This window comes from Scyliorhinus torazame, chromosome 1 (assembly GCF_047496885.1).
Source record: "Scyliorhinus torazame isolate Kashiwa2021f chromosome 1, sScyTor2.1, whole genome shotgun sequence".
Classification (NCBI taxonomy): domain Eukaryota; kingdom Metazoa; phylum Chordata; class Chondrichthyes; order Carcharhiniformes; family Scyliorhinidae; genus Scyliorhinus; species Scyliorhinus torazame.
Genome location: NC_092707.1, coordinates 172,743,401 through 172,762,819, shown reverse-complemented (window position 1 = coordinate 172,762,819; position 19,419 = coordinate 172,743,401). Strand labels below are relative to the sequence as shown.

The 19,419-nt window shown below is 45.1% G+C and overlaps 1 protein-coding gene across 2 annotated transcripts in view; it reads right to left on the bottom strand.

The window, feature by feature from the left end:
* The window catches only part of ago4 (argonaute RISC component 4), a 146,956-nt gene extending 129,873 nt beyond the window's left edge, over nucleotides 1-17,083 (bottom strand). For both annotated transcript variants that reach the window (XM_072501152.1, XM_072501153.1), the window contains exon 1: nucleotides 16,973-17,083. In XM_072501152.1, coding sequence (XP_072357253.1) covers nucleotides 16,973-16,994 — 22 coding nt within the window. In that variant the 5' untranslated portion in view covers nucleotides 16,995-17,083. The remainder of the gene's footprint in view (nucleotides 1-16,972) is intronic.
* Between the last annotated feature and the right edge of the window lie 2,336 nt (nucleotides 17,084-19,419).

The following is a 19,419-nucleotide window of genomic DNA, read 5'->3' as shown; positions in this document are numbered from 1 at the left end:
ATGCTAATGTGCAGAGGATCCTCAATGTGATTATGATGCCCTCGGTGGAGGGGGAAGCGGAGGTAGTGGCAGCTATGGACGCGGAGAAGGCCTTTGTTCGGGTGGAGTGGGAGTATTTTTGGGAAGTGTTGCGGAGGTTTGGGGAGGGGTTCATCAGTTGGGTCAGGCTGCTATATAGAGCTCCTGTGGAGAGTGTGGCTACGAACTGGCGGAGGTCGGAGTACTTTCAGCTGTACCGGGGGACGAGGCAGGGGTGTCCCCTATCCCCCTTGTTGTTTGCACTGGCAATTGAGCCGCTGGCCATGGCACCGAGGAAGTCCAGGAAATAGAGGGGATTGGTTCGGGGGGGGGGGGGGGGGGGAGAAAGAACACCGGGTGTCGTATGCTGATAACCTGTTGTTGTATGTTGCGGATCCAGCGGAGGGGATGGCGGAGGGATCCTTAGGGAGTTTGGGGACTTTTCGGGGTATAAACTCAACGTAGGGAAAAGTGAGCTCTTTGTGGTGCATTCAGGGGACCAGGGAGGGGGGGGATAGACGAGCTACCGCTGAAGAGGGCGGAAAGGAGCTTTCGGTACCTGGGGATCCAAGTAGCTAGGAGTTGGGGGGCCCTGCACAAGCTCAATTTGACGCAGTTGGTGGAGCAGATGGAGGAGGATTCTAAAAGATGGGATATGCTGCCACTCTCACTAGCGGGTAGGGTGCAGTCGATCAAAATGACGGTCCTTCCGAGGTTTCTCTTGGTTTTCCAGTGCCTTTCCATTTTGATCCCCAAGGCCTTTCTCAAACGGATAAGCAGGAGCATCATGGGATTTGTGTGGGCAAATAAGACCCCTAGGGTGAAGAGGGTGTTTCTGGAGCGTGGGGGGGGGGGGGAGACGGGACCTGGCACTGCCAAATCTATGTGGCTATTATTGGGCAGCCAATGTGGCAATGATCCGTTTAAGTGAGTAATGGAGGGAAAGGGGGCAGCGTGGAAGAGGCTAGAGATGGCGTCCTGTGTGGGCACGAGCCTGAGGGTGCTGGTGACGGCACCACTGCCTCTCTCGCCGACAAGGTACACCACGAGTCCGATGGTGGCGGCGACGCTGAAGATCTGGGGGCAGTGGAAGCGACACAGGGGCGAGGTGGGAGCCTCGGTTTGGTCCCCGATTCGGGAGAATCATCGGTTCGTCCCGGGAAGGATGGATGGGGGGTTTCGGAGCTGGCATCGGGCAGGGATTAGAAGAATGGGGGACCTGTTTATCGATGGGACGTTTGCAAGCCTTGGGGCGCTGGAGGAGAAGTTTGGGCTACCCCCGGGAAACGCTTTCAGGTACATGCAAGTGAGGGCGTTTGTGAGGCGGCAGGTGGGGGAATTCCCGCTGCTTCCAGCACATAGGATTCAGGACAGGGTGATTTTGGGTGTATGGGTTGGAGAAGGCAAGGTTTTGGCGATTTACCAGGAGCTGCAGGAAGAGGAGGAGGTCTCGGTGGAGGAGTTAAAGGGCAAGTGGAAGGAGGAGCTTGGGGAGGAGATAGATGAGGGTCTGTGGGCGGATGCCCTGAGTAGGGTTAATTCTTCCTCCTCTTGCGCCAGGCTCAGCCTAATACAGTTTAAAGTTACTCAGAGCGCATATGACAGGGGCGAGGTTGAGTAGGTTCTTTGGGGTGGAGGACAGATGTGGGAGTTGCTCGGGGAGCCCAGCAAATCATGTCCATCGTCGTGCCCGGCGCTGGATGGGTTTTGCGAGGACTATGTCCAAGGTGGTGAACGCCTGGGTCAAGCTGAGCTGGGGATTAGCATTATTTCGGGTATCGGACGAGCCGGGAGAACAGGAGGCGAAAGAGGCCGGTATTCTGGCCTTTGCGTCCCTGGTAGCCCGGCAGGGGGTTTTGTTGCTATGGAATTTGCTAAGCCCCCTAGTGTGGGAGCTTGGATCAATGGCATGGCAGGGTTCATCAAGCTGGAGAGGATAAAGTTTGCCTTGCGAGGGTCTGTGCAAGGGTTTTTCAGGCAGTGGCAACCTTTCCTCGACTATCTCGCGGAGCGTTAGGAGGAGGTCAGCAGCAGCCCAGGGGCGGCTGGGGGGGGGGGGGGGGGGTCCCTATTTGTGTTTTCTACTGTTATATGGGGGGTTATTGTATTTGGGGGAAATCCAATGTATAATTTCTGCTTGTTGTGTTTTTGTTTCTTTTTCTTGCTGGGGGTGGGTGGGGGGGGGTTTGTTGAAAAATTTGAATATATATATTTTCTCCAAAAAAATGTTTGTTCTGGCTGTAAAATCCTGTTGTTCCATCACCATACTTATTTCAACTTTTGAAACTGTGTACATTAGTAGTTGGGAAGGAATTACAAAATTCACCAAATTCACCACTTTACCGGTGAAGATTGAAATCCCCAAAGCATCCACTATCAACTTCAGAAATAAGCTGCAATAAGCCACATTACGAGGGGGTCCCTTCTACTAAATATTGACAGTCTTACCAGGACATTTTCATAAACATAATGGATTCTCCAGTCCTCTGTTCGGAGTTTGTAACCCAACCACAATCATTTATTACATTTGAGGATTATCAGACACCAACAGGATTTTCATATACTTTCCTTGTTTAACAGAAGACAATCGACTTTGGTCTCAGAGAAGCTAAGAATTGCATGCAAACTTCCCTCAAACTACATATGAAGGTTTGCAAGCAAGTACACAGAGTCCTCAAATGTCCAAAATGTTTATGATTCGCAAAATATTTATGATCAGTAAACGTTTTGCACGAAAAGTATGAAACATACCACTTCCTTTTCTTCTGAATTATAATCCTCTTTCTTTGCACGTAAAATCATAATCTACGAAATCTGCACACATTGCAGTTACATCAGCCAAACAGGACATGACATTTAATGCATAGTTACACTGCACAGCAGTGTGATCAGTCAAGTATGACAGCCATCATTAAATTTATAAACATGTAGATCTCTTTTATTCTCCCCAAACAATAACTTGCATGTGCTTATAACAGACATGAACATACAGTAGTTTACACAATACATGAGCCTTGAAGCATGCAACAAGTGAGCAAGGGCAGGATGGGAAAAGTTGTCCCCCAAGGGAGACAGATGCCGGCCTGTGCGAAGCCCCGGAAGACTTTGGCCAGCTTCTCCAATGTTCCTGTCGGATGAACCAGCAAGGAGAACATTGTTGAAGCAGACAGCCACTCTGGGCAAACCCGCAGGATGTTCTCCATAACTTCGGAAAATCATGCATGCCGAGGAAACTCCAAACAGCAGCCAGGTGTACTCTTATAAACCCCGGTGGGTGTTAATGGTGATTAAAACTCCAGGAGGCAGGGTCCAGGACCAACTGCAGGTACACATGGCTTATGTCGAGCTTAGTGAAAGCCGTGCCACCACTGAGCTTGGCGTAGAGGTCCTAGGTTCAGGGACCAGGTAATGGTCCAAACAGGAGACACATTTTGTAGTTGCCATACAGTAGCACAGAGCCATCAGACCTTAGTACGGGCACCATTGGGACAGCCAAGTCGGCAAACTGAATGCAGCAGACAATGCCCAATTGCTCCAACTTGGTGTCCACTTTCAGTACGGGACCAGTCGAGCTCAGAAATAGCAGGATGGCGCTAATGGGTGCACGCTGATCTTGGCCACCGCTCCTAAAGACCCCAGGGAATTCTGCCAGAATCCCTTCAGGGCCATTCAGGTACATACGGCAGACTCTCTGCCAATCCAGTTTCAGGTGTCGCTGTCACTGGTGGCCTCACAATCTTGGTCCCCCACCACGGACCACCACCAACGGCAGACATGTCGATTGTTGGCTGTACGTCACAGAGGGTGGGGTGGTCACGCCAGGAGAGCAGGAGTCCTCGCGGGGCCGTATGAGGCCTAGGTCCTGGCATCCGTCCGGAGGCCACTGTCTAGGTTGCCTTGTTCAGGAGGCTGGAAGCCCTCAGGCGCCCTGCGGCAGCAACCTCTGTCGCTGCGGCGTGCGCCCCACTGCCGGGGGTCTCGTTCTTCGGGCCTTGGAAACCCCATCGGCACTCGTTCGGGCATCCCAGATTCAGGACCGCCATTCCCTTGTACCCCAAGCTTAGTGCTCTTGTAGGAGATGGTAATTTTGACTGCTCGCTATAGAGCAAGATGTGTTTCCGTCAAATGTTTACACTGTCTGGTGTTAGACATTTTAGTTGCTGTGATATGAAGAGTCTAAAAGTTCTGTTCCTTTTTCACAAACACACATTTATTTCCTTCCAACAGCCTTTGCACAAAACTCACTATACATCACCTGACAGAGGCCACCTGAAGCCCCTTTACATATCAGTGTCAATTAATGGATACTTAACATAAATGAGACAACTAATTGCAATGTCTCTTAACCCATTACTTAACAGCCTCCCCTTCCTTGGAGAAAAAAAAATAATTAGGTGAAAACAAAATTTCAAGAAACTCAAAAACACACGATTCCCCCCTCCCTTTTTTTTGTTTGAACGAGAAAGAAAAAAAGTCACAGAAACAAGCGCCCTTCATTAACAATATCCAAACGTTTCGGTGAACTGTCCCCTCTTTTCGTAAAACAGTCCGACAGTTGATAGCTCCTGTCGACCCATTTAATTTTTGTTATTTCCCCGTCCAACATCTGCTTCAAACTTGCGATGTCTATCGTAACCTCTTTTCATTTACACTTTTTGTAGAGTGCACATTTTCCCGCAAGGATTTATTATCAATGTGACCGTCAATAGGTATATTACCCAAATCCCCTAATCCCAAAATTTCTGTCAATATCATACTTACATAAAAGGCCATATCCACCGCCTCTACAAGGCTTAACGTCTCAGCAGCCAAAGTGCTTTTTACCACTCTCCTTATTTTGTTTCCCACACAAGCAGGCAACATTGACCATCGTTCCCCAAAAGGAAAATTATAAAACCTCCTGCGCTTGAAACCCCATCACATAAATTTGCGTAGGACGCATCCCTATAAACTATGAGTTTCAAGTGCCTACAGTCACCTAAAACTGGGAACTTCAAAACACACTCCTGCATTTTTAGTTTGGCCAACGCTTTATTTGCTCTTATTACGTCTTCCACTTTGGGATCATTCATTTTTGTACTCAATTCTAAGACATCAAAACTCACATCCAGTCTAGTCTGTCTACCTAACCAGTTCAGTTGCCCAATTAAACTTTGCAGTTGCACTTTTTCTATCTTTGAAACCATTGCATCTTTTTGTGAAACTCTGCCACGACTAATTGCTATTGGGCTGATGCTTTCCAAATAAGATTGCTGATGTAAAGTTGCCCCTAACTTAGTCTGTCCAATTTCCAGTCCAATATATTTAAATGCACCGGAAGCCTGACTTCCAATCCTGAATTCTTTCCTCAAACCAGAGATTACAATAGCTTCAAAATCACAAGTCCCACCCCACAAAAAATCATCGACATGCATCATAAAAATGCCAGAAAGATTTCCTTTATAGTGCCAGTAAAACATTGCCGGATCTGCTTTCAACTGGCAACAGCCTAACTTGAACAAAACTGACCTTACCGAAAATTACCAGACTCTAGGTGCATCATTCAATCCATATACACATTTGTTCAACTTCCAGAGTACCCCTTCTGTGTTAGCTGCTTCTTTTAGGAGGATGGAGAAAAAGGTCTCTCTGGAGCTGATGCCCCTGCATAAAGGCAGCTTTCATATCTATAGATTTGCATTCCCATGCCTTTGTGGCTAATAGAGCCAAGAAGATCTTTAAAATAACCTTTCCTGTTGTAGGTGAATCTACCCTTAAATCCTGCTCTTCTAAGTTTTCTTCAAATCCCCTTGCCACAAGCCTGGCCTTTGCCTTATAAGTTCCATCCGGAAGAACCTTTTCCGTGCAAATCCATCTGTGGGATAGAGCTTTTTGTCCCCTATCCGGTACTTGCGTGTATACCCCAAATTCACTCCAACTATGCAATTCTTGCTGTTTAGCTTCTTTGATAATTTTCATCTAATTTATTTGAAGCCACCAAAAGCTCACGTGCATGTGGGCTTCTACTCCTATTAGTATTCGTAGTCTTACTCATGTTCCGAGATCTTGATAAACTACGTCCCCTCTCCCACCTGGTATCTCGTTCTGTACTGCTACTGCTTGATCTTTCCCTTCTGCTGTGGAATGTCCTTTCAATAGTTCTCTACCTTTTCCTGTGGACCTGTTCACTATCCGATGTACTATCTGTACTGGCACTGCGTTTCTGTGCCCTCCATATTTGAACTGTTTTCCCATTCCATTGTCTTGACTCCTTCCCCTGAATGCTGTACATTCAATCAATGTTTATACTTTTCAGTGGCCTTCCCTGCTCTACTAATAACAGTTGCATTTGTCTGCTTTGTCTAAGTTTGAAAATTTGTAATCTGTCCCCATTATCCTTGATGAATGTATCCCAACAGTTTGATTACCATATTACAAAATAATTGTTTTGCCATCTATGCCTATGATCTTCCCTGGGCCTTTCCCATGGCCACAATGTTGTTAAAATCCCTGGCCAAAGGTAGGGTTACGATCGGCCGTGCTGGTGTCCTTCTGTACTTCTTACAAACTTCACAGCGGTCACTAACCTGTTCTATCAGTTTAGTATAGTCATCATCCCTTACCACTGCATCCTTTAATAAGTTTTTCAGCCTCCGAGGAGACGGATGTGCAAATTGCCTATGCAGTTTTAATACCACAAGCTTTTTAATCAGCTAAAGTCCCATTAACACATCCATAACCACTCTACTTGAAATATTATTTGTCAGTAATGGAATACAATAGTGTCCCGACTGTGTAAATTGTAAGTCCACCGTCTTTCCAAAAATTGTTGCCTTATCCTGTTCCATATCCAGTTCCATGTGTGCTTTCTTCATCGATGGTCTGCTCAGAAGCAAAGGTATCTCACTCGATACAACATCCGTGCTAATGAAATGATTCACTCGGCAATATTGCAAGGGATCACCACTCTTTTCAGCGACTTCAGAGTATTATCATCCCCAAACCTGATCCCCAAACTATCATCCTTAACCTTGTTACGATTTTCGGCATTCAAAGAGTCCAGGTAACATTTTAACCAGTCAATTTCACACACCGTAGATGTGCAGCCACTGTCCAATACAGCACAGTTGAAGGATTCTGCAACCAACACCCTCATTACCGGCGTAAAACTAATTGTCAATAGGACAATGCCTTCTTTCTGGTCACTATCGTTTTCCCCTTCTGACTCTTCCGTGTCATGTGTCGCTTCAAACATTCTATCATAACAAGTTGGACAGCTGAAAGCATAATGGTATTGAGTCACATCGAAAACATCGATTTATCATGCCCCGTGCATTTCTGGGGTTCATCTTCCTATTGTAGGTTCTAACTGGGTTTCTGTTTCTCATAATTTCCTTGTCTCGGTCTCCTTCTATAGTCTTGAGCCCTGTTGGTAGCCATACGATTTCGCCATCCTGTTAGTAGTGTATCTTCCATATTCTGCCTTATTGCAGGCTGACCTATTTGGGTCATCACTCATCGGAATCGGAGGTTTCCCCAGAAACATTTGTAAAGCTTTTGTCATCTGCTCGAATAAGGTATCCTTGTCAGTAAACTGAACTCCTGTCAAAACCAGGAGCCTATCCATGTTGCTCACTCTAGCACAATCAAGTATTTTAAAGGCCAAGACAGACTGTGGAAATTCCAGATTGTGTTTCTGCAGTCTTTTATATAGTCTGCCAAATTCCATTTTATGAAAATGAAATGAAAATCGCTTATTGTCACAAGTAGGCTTCAAATGAAGTTACTGTGAAAAGCCCCTAGTCGCCACATTCCAGCACCTGTTCGGGGAGGCTGATACGGGAATTGAACCATGCTGCTGGCTTGCCTTGGTCTGCTTTCAAGGCCAGCGATTTAGCCCTGTCGTCTTCCACGGCGATATCCTCCATTTTCCGGTACTTATCAAAATCCGACCATGCTTCATACGCACTTAACAAGTCATCTTTCTTATAAATCTTATCTATATAATGTAATAAAGTCCCCAGACCTTCTTCTGAGTCTAACTCTTCCAATTCCAGCTCAGAAAGCACTTTGTTTCGGATTTTACTGCCATATGTTAGAGAAAGAACCAATGCCATACCTTGTTTTCTCTTTCCCAAAGCAGTTACCTTAGTCCACATAACTACTGCACTTCTCCATTGGTCGTACGATTCCCTTTCAGAAAATAAGGGAGGATAGTCATATCCAGCCATCTTTATCCTCGGTTCAGCCATATATCCCTTTTTTTTTTTTCTTTTCTCACTCACTCCTTGGTTTGATCTGGAAAGTTGTATCTTTCAACCCTTCACATTTACACAGCAACCATCCTCTACTACCAATTGTTAGACGTTTTAGTTGCTGTGATATGAAGAGTCTAAAGTTGTTCCTTTTTCACAAACACATTTATTTCCTTCCAACAGCCTTTGCACAAAACTCACTATACATCACCTGACAGAGGCCACCTGAAGCCCCTTTACATATCAGTGTCAATTAATGGATACTTAACATAAATGAGACAACTAATTGCAATGTCTCTTAACCCATTACTTAACACCTGGCTGCATCGTGGTCGCCGCAGACGAACCAGTCTCACAGGGATTTGCACAAAGTAGGCCCAAAATCACAAGTGTCGGCGATTTTATGCAATCACGCCAAAAATCACTGTTGGAGTCCCCTTGGGTCTGGGTGGCTGTATGGAAGCGGAACCTGCAGACGACAACGGGGAACTTCGAATTCAAGGTGTTCCCCAACCAGGGCTATTGGTGCAGCAAAGGACCAGGAATCCTGTACATCTGGGTACGTTAAAATCTTGATCAATGCATAGGTTGGTCCACCAACAACCATCACTAAGACCAGTTTGCCTTTCTTCCCAGATAATTGCTTTTGTCCTGACAAAATACTGCATTTGGTGATTTAGCACAGGGCTAAAGAGCTGGCTTTTAAAGCAGACCAAGGCAGGCCAGCAGCACAGTTCCCGTACCAGCCTCCCTGAACAGGCGCCAGAATGTGACGACTAGGGGCTTTTCACAGTAACTTCATTTGAATCATTTGAGGGCAGCACGGTAGCATTGTGGATAGCACAATTGCTTCACAGCTACAGGGTCCCAGGTTCGATTCCGGCTTGGGTCACTGTCTGTGCGGAGTCTGCACATCCTCCCTGTGTCTGCGTGGGTTTCCTCCGGGTGCTCCGGTTTCCTCCCACAGTCCAAAGATGTGCAGGTTAGGTGGATTGGCCATGCTAAATTGCCCTTAGTGTCCAAAATTGCCCTTAGTGTTGGGTGGGGTTACTGGGTTATGGGGATAGGGTGGAGGTGTTGACCTTGGGTAGGGTGCTCTTTTCAAGAGCCGGTGCAGACTCGATGGGCCGAATGGCCTCCTTCTGCACTGTAAATTCTATGAAAGCCTACTGGTGACAATAAGCGATTTTCATTTCAACTCGCATCAAACGGTTCCAACTTCCCAATGTGGGGCGGTAGGCTGAAGAGATGTCTCCTGAGGCCTAGACGAAGTGGTCCAGGTATGCAATATGCGGTGCCGATGGCAGCTCCACTTCAATCTCGTCACCAGTGTACGATCAGACGAAGTGGCCACACGGGAACGCACAGTTGGACACAAACAAGTTTTATTTCTCATACAGCAATCGCTCCACTTCACACAGGGTCTCCCTCCTCGACCGGCACTCGAGGTTTTTATACTGAGAGGCTCCTCTTGTTAAGGGGGAAGCCCCACCTCTTATACTGGGGAAGTTCGTATTCAGAGGTGGTCACGGGGAACTAGATGGTTTACGCCCGGTGACCTCCAAGAGGGTCATAACAAGTGAGATTTAGCTGTCCTTGTACACAAATTACAAAGCAAAAGCACAGGTACAAAATCAAAAAGACAAATGGAATGCTGCCCTTTACCTCAAGGCAATGTGGTACGAAGGAAAGTTATGCTTCAGTTGTAGAGGAACTTGCTCAAACCCTATCGGTAGTACTACATTAAGCTTTGGGCACTGCATTTCAGGAAGGGCATATTGGTTTTGAATGAGGCACGCATCAGACATACCATTGTATCCATTTTAGAGGGATAAACTACAGAGAACAGTTTTCATAAACTTGGGTTGCATTCGTTTGAGTATAGAAGATTGGAGGGTGATCTAATTGAGGTGTTCAAAACATTAAAAATATTTTATAGGATAGACACTGATGAACCATTTCTGTGGAGTTTGGAGGCAAGAAAAATAAATCAGAATTAGAGGTAGCAATAATAAAATTAGAGCAAAACCATTTAGGAGCAAAATCAGTAAGCACTTAGTAATTTGGCACTCTTCCCCAAAAAAGGTTGTGGATTCTAGTACAGTATGAGCTTTCAATGATACCATGAATTTTTTTTTTTTTTTTTTTTTTTTTTTAAGGTCAGTGTTATCAAAAGATCTAGATAGAGAAAAAGACAAAGAAAATAAGTTTGAAGTAGAAATCAATAAGAGTCAAGAGATACAGATAGACCAAACAAAAACAGGAATATGGATTTGAGGTAGAGATCAGGAATAAAGTAACTGAATGGCAGTGCAGGCTTTGAGACCTGCACTGATAAAGGTGTGCATTGATAAAACAAGGTCACATATTTAAACTAACATAACCCAATGAACGTGACCGATGTAATTCAAGATGTAGCCTTTGATAATTTGTTGCAACCTCATGCCATATTACTCATCCATATTCACAAGCTGACATTAACATTTTAACCAGTAGTCATTTAAGTTCCAGGTTTTACTGTCTAAAGTACATAAAATATTAAAAACACTTTTATCCTGATTTAATATTTTTGAAAGGTTAATCACTGAAGTGGATAACATTTGCAATTTAATCAATTAATCTGATTATGCATTTGATTTTAAAAAAAAAATATGGTCCCAAAAAGTGAAAACGGCCAGAAACTCAGTGCACCGTCTGAAGGGGGCAAAACATAACCTGCTTACTAGAAGTAGTCGTTTGGCTCCTTAAGCCGGTTTTGCCATTCATTAAAGTCATGGCTGATCTAATTGTGGTTTTAACTGCAATTTCCTGCTGCCCCCTAATCCTGGACTCCCTTGTAGATCAAAAGTCTAACATAGCCTTATTCATATTCAATGATCCAGCCTACAATGCTCTCTGGAGTAGGGAATTCCAAAAATCAGGATGGTCCTCTGGGAGAAGTAATTCCTCCTCATCTCTGTCTTACATGGAAGACCCTTTATTTTGAAACTGTACCTCTAGCTCTAGATTGTCCCACAAAGGGAAACAGTCACTCAGGGACTACCCTTTCAAGACTCCTCAGAATCTTATATATTTCAATAAGATCACCTCACAACCTCTCCTCATAAGACAGCCCCCTTCATCCCAGGAATCAACCTATGTACTTTCTCTGAATTGCCTCCAAGACAAGTATGCCCTCCTAAAGTAAGGTGACTGAAACTGTAAACAGTCACACCAATGCAATATACAGTTGTCGCAAGACTTCCCTACTTACATGCTCCACCCTGTGCTTTCCCAATTACTTGTTCCAGTCGTCTGCTGACTTTTTGCTATCCCTTTGAAGACTCTTTGTATCCTCCCCACACCTTGCTACTTTACCTATTACCAAGTTTAGCTACAATAAACTTGGTCCCTTCATCCTAGTCATTAACGTAGATCAGAAACAGCTGAGGCCCCAGCACTGATCCTGTGGCAATTTCCTACCTGAAAATGATCCATTTATTCAGAATCAGTTTCCGGTTTGCTCGCCAATATTCTATCTATGCTAATATATTACCTCCAACACACATGAGCTCTTATCTTGTGCAGTAACCTTTTATGTGGCATTGTTAGAATTGGTGTGCATTTTGAATATTTGCTACCAATTCAGATTTTAAAACTTAGGTGCAATAATTCTGTGTAGCCCACTTTCACATCTGCAAAATAAACAAATTTCAGCCACACTATTTAAATAAAGGTGCACCTTAACTATATCTGACAACAGAAGCCACACAGCCAAATAAAGCAATTAAAAATCCTTGAAGACGTGATCCTGTAAAATCTGTAGTACTTAAAAAATCTCACTTTGATGCACAATATGGATTTGCCTTTCCCTATCTGTGTTCTTCTGTTTATTAGTAAACAAAAGACAAGTACTTCTGCTGCAGAACTTTCCTGCAAATTTTCAAATATTCATCAACTTTTTCTGGTTGCTTGGCAGTACACAACTTGAGTATTGCTGAAAAAAAGAGACTTGAATATTTTCATCTTGCACTCATCAGGACAGGTGCAAGGATGTAAATTTCAAAGAAAGCAACAATTTATTCTGCATGAGAAAAAGTGGAATGCCTGGACATGTTCATTTTACCTGCAGAGGCCAGGTCCCTGCATGTGAATACATACAATGCATCTAACAAGCACAAGTGAGAAACACTGCGTGCTTGATTGATAATCTTAAATTAGTAGAATTCGCAAAACACTTGGGATTGTTCATCTAGTGTTGCCCAATTGCAAAGTCCCAAGAAACTCAAATGTTCTGAGTTTTGCCAGCACAGGCTGGTTAAGTACTGTGTCTACGTCAAAGAGCTATTTGATATGATCCATCAGTTGTTGGGACGTATGGCCTATGTACCCGGCATTTCATTAGCACCAGATCCATATACCACATTTATCATTTGTAAGGCAGAACATAGTTTTGGCTTGACGGCAGCATGTTAGCTCCAGCTAGTCGGAAATATACCACACAAACAGCATATCCCCACAATGCAATAAAGCTGTGTAACCAACATAATTGATTAGTGACTGGAATAGGATAAATGGGGCTCACTGTGCTCAGGGAGGGTAACCATTTGAACTAATTGATTACTACAACAGCAGTGCAGGCATGGAACTTCAACTGACTACTAGGTTCAATTAACTGATTTATATTCCGGTCACAGCAGAACAGTTTAGTAGACACATTTCTTCTAGTGAAACTAATTGTTGGAGCAGCATGGCAGACCTGGTCAGTGACTTCAATAGACTGGTTCTCAGGTTCTTGTAAACTCGGGTGCCTGGGGCTCTCACTACAATGTGATGGATACCCCCCTCCCAATTAATACCACTCCTGAGGGCATGGTCAGTTAACACCACCACTGAGGGTATGGCCAGTTTTGTAGGTAGGGAATGTTTGGAGAAAGGGCACTTCTGAACTATTATAAAAGAAAGGGCACTTCTGAACTAGTATAAAAGGTGAAAGATAGTTGGGTGTGAAGTAGTGATGGCAACACATTGTGCTTACAATTCCACAATATTTTGCCTTATTTCATTTTAGTCCAGCCCAACCATAATCATGTGGAAACTGCAGGCCATAATATGCCTGGCTGTCCAAGCTAACTACCATCAGATTTGGCTTGACCATCTCAAATAATATTAATTCTCCTCTAAATAGTCAAACCTTCTTCGTAAAAGAAAGATGTGCATTTATATATATATATATATATATATATATATATAGTATTTCACGACCTCATGAGGCTGTATAAATCATTGTTGTAACTTTGGAAACACAACAGCAAATTTGCACCCAAACCTCCCACAAATGTCAAATGCAATACTATCTGAGCGGTGTTGGTTAAGAGTGGAAGAATAAACATTGGCAAGTATACCAGGGAAAGTATCAGTTCTTTGTCAAGGTAGCACCATGGGATTTTGTTTACACTCATCTGAGGGTAAACAGGACTTTGCTTTAATATCTTATCTGGAATACTCCCTCAGTACTGCACTGAGTGCCTTGATTTTGTGTTCGGTCTCTGAAGCAGGACATAAACTCACAACCTTGACTCTTGAGGTGAGGGTGCTATTCACTGAGCCACAAATGGCACTGCCCCATAAAGAGCTCCCTTGTACAGCATGTGACTGCTTTTTTGACCTGCGTCACTATGACAGGATTTGAAGATCAGGAGTTTGTTTACACAAAAATATGCTGAATGTAATTTTACTTTTACAAGTTTTGATTGTGGTTTATTGAAAAAAATTGCATATTTTTTTCCACAGCCACACATTTTAATATTTATCATATTCCAACATTACAATAATTACTTCACTACAGGTGTACTTCATTAGCTGGAATGCGCTTTGGGTTGCTCTGAAGCAAAAGACACTCTTTCCCCTTCATTTTATTCGAATACAATTCCAGTTGCACTCAGGTAAAAAAAAAATGCGGCTAGCTCCAGAATACTACTTTCAAACAACTTAAATGACTCTTTTGCATAGAGGGAAAGTAAGATTGCAAGTACATCAGCACACAGAAGAATTTCCATTTTTGAAAATGCACATGATTTGCCAAGTTAAGTTCCGGGGAACAAGATGTCACCTACTTAATATACCTGGTTATTTTTATTATTTTCCGGTTCTCACTACGCTCCACATGGTTTACTCAAACTGTTAAAATTAACAATTCCAAAGCAAACCCTCTGTTGCAAAACTCTCCATTTATTTAGCACCTTGAACATAGGCGACTAACCCAAGGAGCTTAATGAGATAAAAAAACTGACAAAGCCAATAGAAATATTAGGATGGATGGCAAAAAGTTGGGCCACAAGCATCTGAGGAGAAAGTGATTTGAATTCCTACAGTGCAGAAGGAAGCCATTCAACCCATCGAGTCTACCCCCACCCTCTGAAAGAGCACCCTACGTCGACCCCTGCCCTATCCCTGCAACCCCACCTAACCTGCACACTAAGGGGCAATTTAGCATGGCCAATCTGCCTAACCTTCACTTGTTTGGAATGTGGGAGGAAACCGGAGCACCCAGACATGGGGATAAAGAGCAAACTCCACACATCACCCACCCAAGGCCAGAAGTGAACCCTTGTCCCTGGCACTGTGAGGCAGCAGTCCCACCATGCCACCCCGTGATGGAGAGGTTTAGCAAACAGCTTACAGCCCAGGCAGCTGAAGGCATGGCTGATGATCTTGCAGCAAAGAGAGTGGGAAACGCTTAAGAACTAGAGGAATGCAAAGAAAAAGACTTGCAATTAAACAGCATTTTGCCATGGCCCTCGGGTGCCTCAAAGCACTTTACAGCCAATTAAGTATTTTTGACATATAATGTAGATAACATTGTAGCCAATTTACACACTGCAAACTCTCACAATAGTAATAAAATAATGACCAGAAACCTTTTTTGTGATGTTGATTAACAGATATATATTTGTTAGAACACTGGGGATAAATATTTGTTCGGACACTGGGGATAACTCCCCTGCTCTTCGGCAAAACAGTATCTTGAGATCTTTTACATCCACCAGAGCAGCCAGTTTCACACCTCATCCAAAAAAAGTTGTCAGAGGATTTTAAAGCTGTTGCGGATTAAATATAGGGACATCAAGGCCATGGAAGTGATTTAAAAGGTAATGAAAACTTTAAAATTGAGGAGTTTTGGACTACGAACCAATGTAGTTCAGCTACTATGAGGGTGATAGGCAAGTGGGGCTTGGTGCAGCTTAGGACATGGACAGAGCTTTTGACAAGCTCAACTTTTTAAAAGGGAAGATAAGAGGTCAACCAGGAATACATTAGAATAGTCTAGTCTGGAGGTTACCAAAGAACTACTGATTGTTTCAGCTGAGCTAGAAATGGTGTCAATACAGAGGTAGATGTGGTATTTGTAATGGAGAGAATATAGGGTTGAAGTTAAACTCTGCTGAAACAGGTCGCCAAGGTTGTCAACAGTAGCCAAGGATGAGGATGAATTGATAGCGAGCAAACAAAAATTGGTGGTGGGGGTTAAAGACAATGGCTTCGGTCTCCTGAATGTCTAATTGGAGAAAACTGCAGTTCATCCAGGAGTTACGTCGGAAAGGCTGCCTGACAAAAGTGCAAAATATTCATATCCAGGTAAAAGAAAATTTAAAATTACAGTATTCTAATGTCCAAAAAACTACTACTGTATTATTAAACCGAGAAAACATTTGATCAAAAGTAAATGATATTGGAGTATATTCTTGGAATCCCTTTTTTATAGGCTCCATGCGTAAATTGGTCCTATTATTAAAGACACGAGCATCGAGCCAAACAAAAAGCAGGACATTCGTCGACGTTGGAAAGGTTTTTCTTCTAATCTCGCTCCCAATCCTTTACGGTTAATAAAATTAGCACATGTTCTTTCGCCGTCCATTCTTTAAATGCACCTTGCGACTGAAACTGAACAACCTTCGATCATTAAACCGCAATCAATCGATCCTCTTAAACTCGAGGGGCTGGACGGTCTACTAGTTACAATACAAGCTGGTTCGAGGTGGGTGTTGCGTTCCTTCTTGGGGGACGCTTTCTTAAAGGGAGTTCCGACACAACCCATTTAGAAACAGTCGCCTCACTGTCCTGGGATATCGCATCCACCGCCGCCCTCCCGGGGTGAATGCAAAGCCGGATTATTGCTGCTTTGCCCAGTGTGAACCCTGCCTTTCCCGGCACCAACTTCCCCTCCGAACCCAAAAGAAATAACTCAACCCATCCCTCTCCTGGAGCCTCCACCAAGCCCGGCCACCCCGCGCTTGCCCTCCACGCCCCGGGGGGCAGGAAACACCCGACACAGAGCTCACTATAATCACGGAGCGGCCACTTCCTCCTCTACTCCAGGCCCCGGCTTTCAACCTGTTCTCCAGGCCTTGCTTCCCCCGGTCACCCCGAAACTCACAACCCGCTTCACCTGTTTACAAACAGACTCGAGGCGTGTGTCCGCCAGGCCCCGCTCGCAGGCTTCAATAAGGTTCCCGCACTCCCCCGGCGGGGAAAGAGGCACAGGCCTCAAATCCCCGGGCGGCACAGGCCTCGGTCCCCGGCTATCCCCACAGAGATTCACCTAAGAAACAATACACCTCGCCCTCAGTGGGGAGCGTTTCTTCCCAGCCCCGGCAGCGAGCTGGAGACTGGGCCCTGAAACAACGCTCCCTCCCTCCCTCAGCCAGGTGGACTGCCGACGATCGGCACGAGTCTTTTACCTGGTGGTGCCGCCGGCTCCATTCCCACGACTGCCGATTCCACTCGAACACGACTCCCCCACCACACACAAACCGACGCTTTAGACAACACGATCACTGCGCATGCGGCTCAGAGGCCGGGACACGCGCGCGCGCCTTGGGGAGCTTTAAACCGCGCGCGCCTGTGCACGAGAGCAGGGACCAATCGCGCGCGCGCGCCTGTGCACGAGAGCAGGGACCAATCGCGCGCGCGCCTCCGCTTCACTCACAGAAGCGGCTGGCTTCCTCGCCAGGCGCAGCAGATTAATGGTGGGCGGGTGATATCCGCACATCGTGTCAGCGGTCCTTGCCGCTTCCGACCGGTGTCCAGTGTTTGTCTCGACGGAAGCGTGACGTTTCTGATCTGCAGACACTCTGTATATGCAGGGTTCAAGAATTGCACATACTCGGGGCACCCTCTCCCTCCTCAATAGAATTGATAAACAGACAAAGATACGAATATCCAAAACTAAAAGACAGGTCACCCGAACAACATAGCAGTGGTAGCGGGTGATTCTAGAGTTAGTGGAATCGATTTGCCTTGTTGAAGATATAACATAATTCACTCCTATCTTTACAGAGATGCTCGCTGCCTTTTCCAGCATTTTTAGTTTTTATACCAAATGGTGCGTTACCTCCCTGATGCTTATGTGCGTTTTGGAATGCGTGGTAAAACATCTAGGAAGAGGGAGTAGCTAAAAATTATGAGCCTTATTAAAACCAGCAACCAGCTTGACGTATCCTTAAGGTTTACCAAAGGAGTAAGGTTAGACAAACAAGACCTTAATGTCGATAGTTTGCGCAGGTCAAGGACACACAGCCTGAGAGAGATACAGACCGAGTGAGAATTTGGTGCAGTGAGGTAACCAGGAAAGGTAAGTGGTTCATCTAATTCTGCTGTTTTTCAGTTAAAAGTGCAGTGTAGATTAGTGTAGATTGGCTGAAGCTGCCCCCACCCTAATTGCTGCGAGGCAGTTATCTGGCAGTCACCTGAGGCCTGTTAAGGGGCACAAAGGTACACATTGTTTTCTTCTCTTTGAAGTTTTAGTGTGAGTCATCCTAAAGTCTGTATAAAAGACAGACAGAAAGCCACATTAGTAAGCATTGCACTGGTCAAGGACACACAGCCCGAGTGAGAGAGATACAGACCGAGTGAGAATTTGGTAATTTGGTGCAGTTGAGGTAATTCGGTGAAGAGTGGGAGAAGGTGCTTTTTCCCTACTGTTTTGTTCTCTTTCTTCGGGCCTAATTTCGAGAGCCGTTCGGAGGAGGAGGAGCAGTCTCTGTGAGTATAAAAACCTAACGGAAACTTCCTGTTTTCCAGTTTTTTTCCCCCAAAAGTGACGTCAGAGGGAAGCTGTGATCTGAGTGGTTGATAGCAAATCTGCCCCAAATTTAAAAAAAAAAACAGCTAAACTCATAAACTTAAATTAAACTAATTAATTAATTAGTGATGGCTGGTCAGGTGATGTGCTTGAGCTGCTTGATGTGGGAGCTGGCAGATCCCATTGCAAGCTGCAGCGACCACATCTGCAGTATGTGTTGGCTGCTCGAAGAGCTCCGGTTCAGAGTTGATGAGCTGGAGTCTGAGCTTCAAACACTGAGGCACATCCGGGAGGGCGAGACTTACCTGGACACTGTGTTTCAGGAGGCAGTCACACCTGTCAGAGTAAGTAGTTTAAATCCTGCCAGTGGCCAGGGACAGCAGGGTGTGACTGCAAGTCAGGCAGGTAAAGGGAACCAGCAGTCAGGAACTCAGGAGCCTCAGCCCTTGACTCTGTCCAACAGGTATGAGGCACTTGCTCCCTGTGTGGATGGCGAACAGGGCTGCAGGAAGGATGAGTCAGCTGACCAGGGCACCATGGTTCAGCAGGCCATTCAAGGGGAGGGAGTAAATAGGCAAGTTGTAGTTGTAGGGGATTCTATTATCAGGGGGATAGATAGTATCCTTTGTGAGCAGGATAAAGAGTCCCGCATGGTATGTTGCCTGCCCGGTGCTAGGGTGTGGGACATCTCTGACCGGCTTGAAAGGATACTGGAGAGGGAGGGGGAGGATCCAGTTGTTGTGGTCCATGTCGGTACCAACAACATAGGCAAGTCTAGGAAAGAGGACCTGTTTAGAGATTATAAGGAGCTAGGATTCAAATTAAAAAACAGGTCCTCAAGGTTCATAATCTCCGGATTACTGCCCGAGCCACGTGCAAATTGGTATAGGGAGGCAAGAATAAGGGAAGTTAACACGTGGCTGAAAGAGTGGTGTGGGAAAGAGGGGTTCCTTTTCATGGGTCACTGGCATCAGTTTTGGGACAGGGGGGACCTATACCGTTGGGATGGTCTCCACCTGAACCGAGCTGGGACCAGTGTTCTGGCGAAAAGAATAAATAGGGTGGTCAATAGGACTTTAAACTAAAGATTGGGGGGGGGAAGGG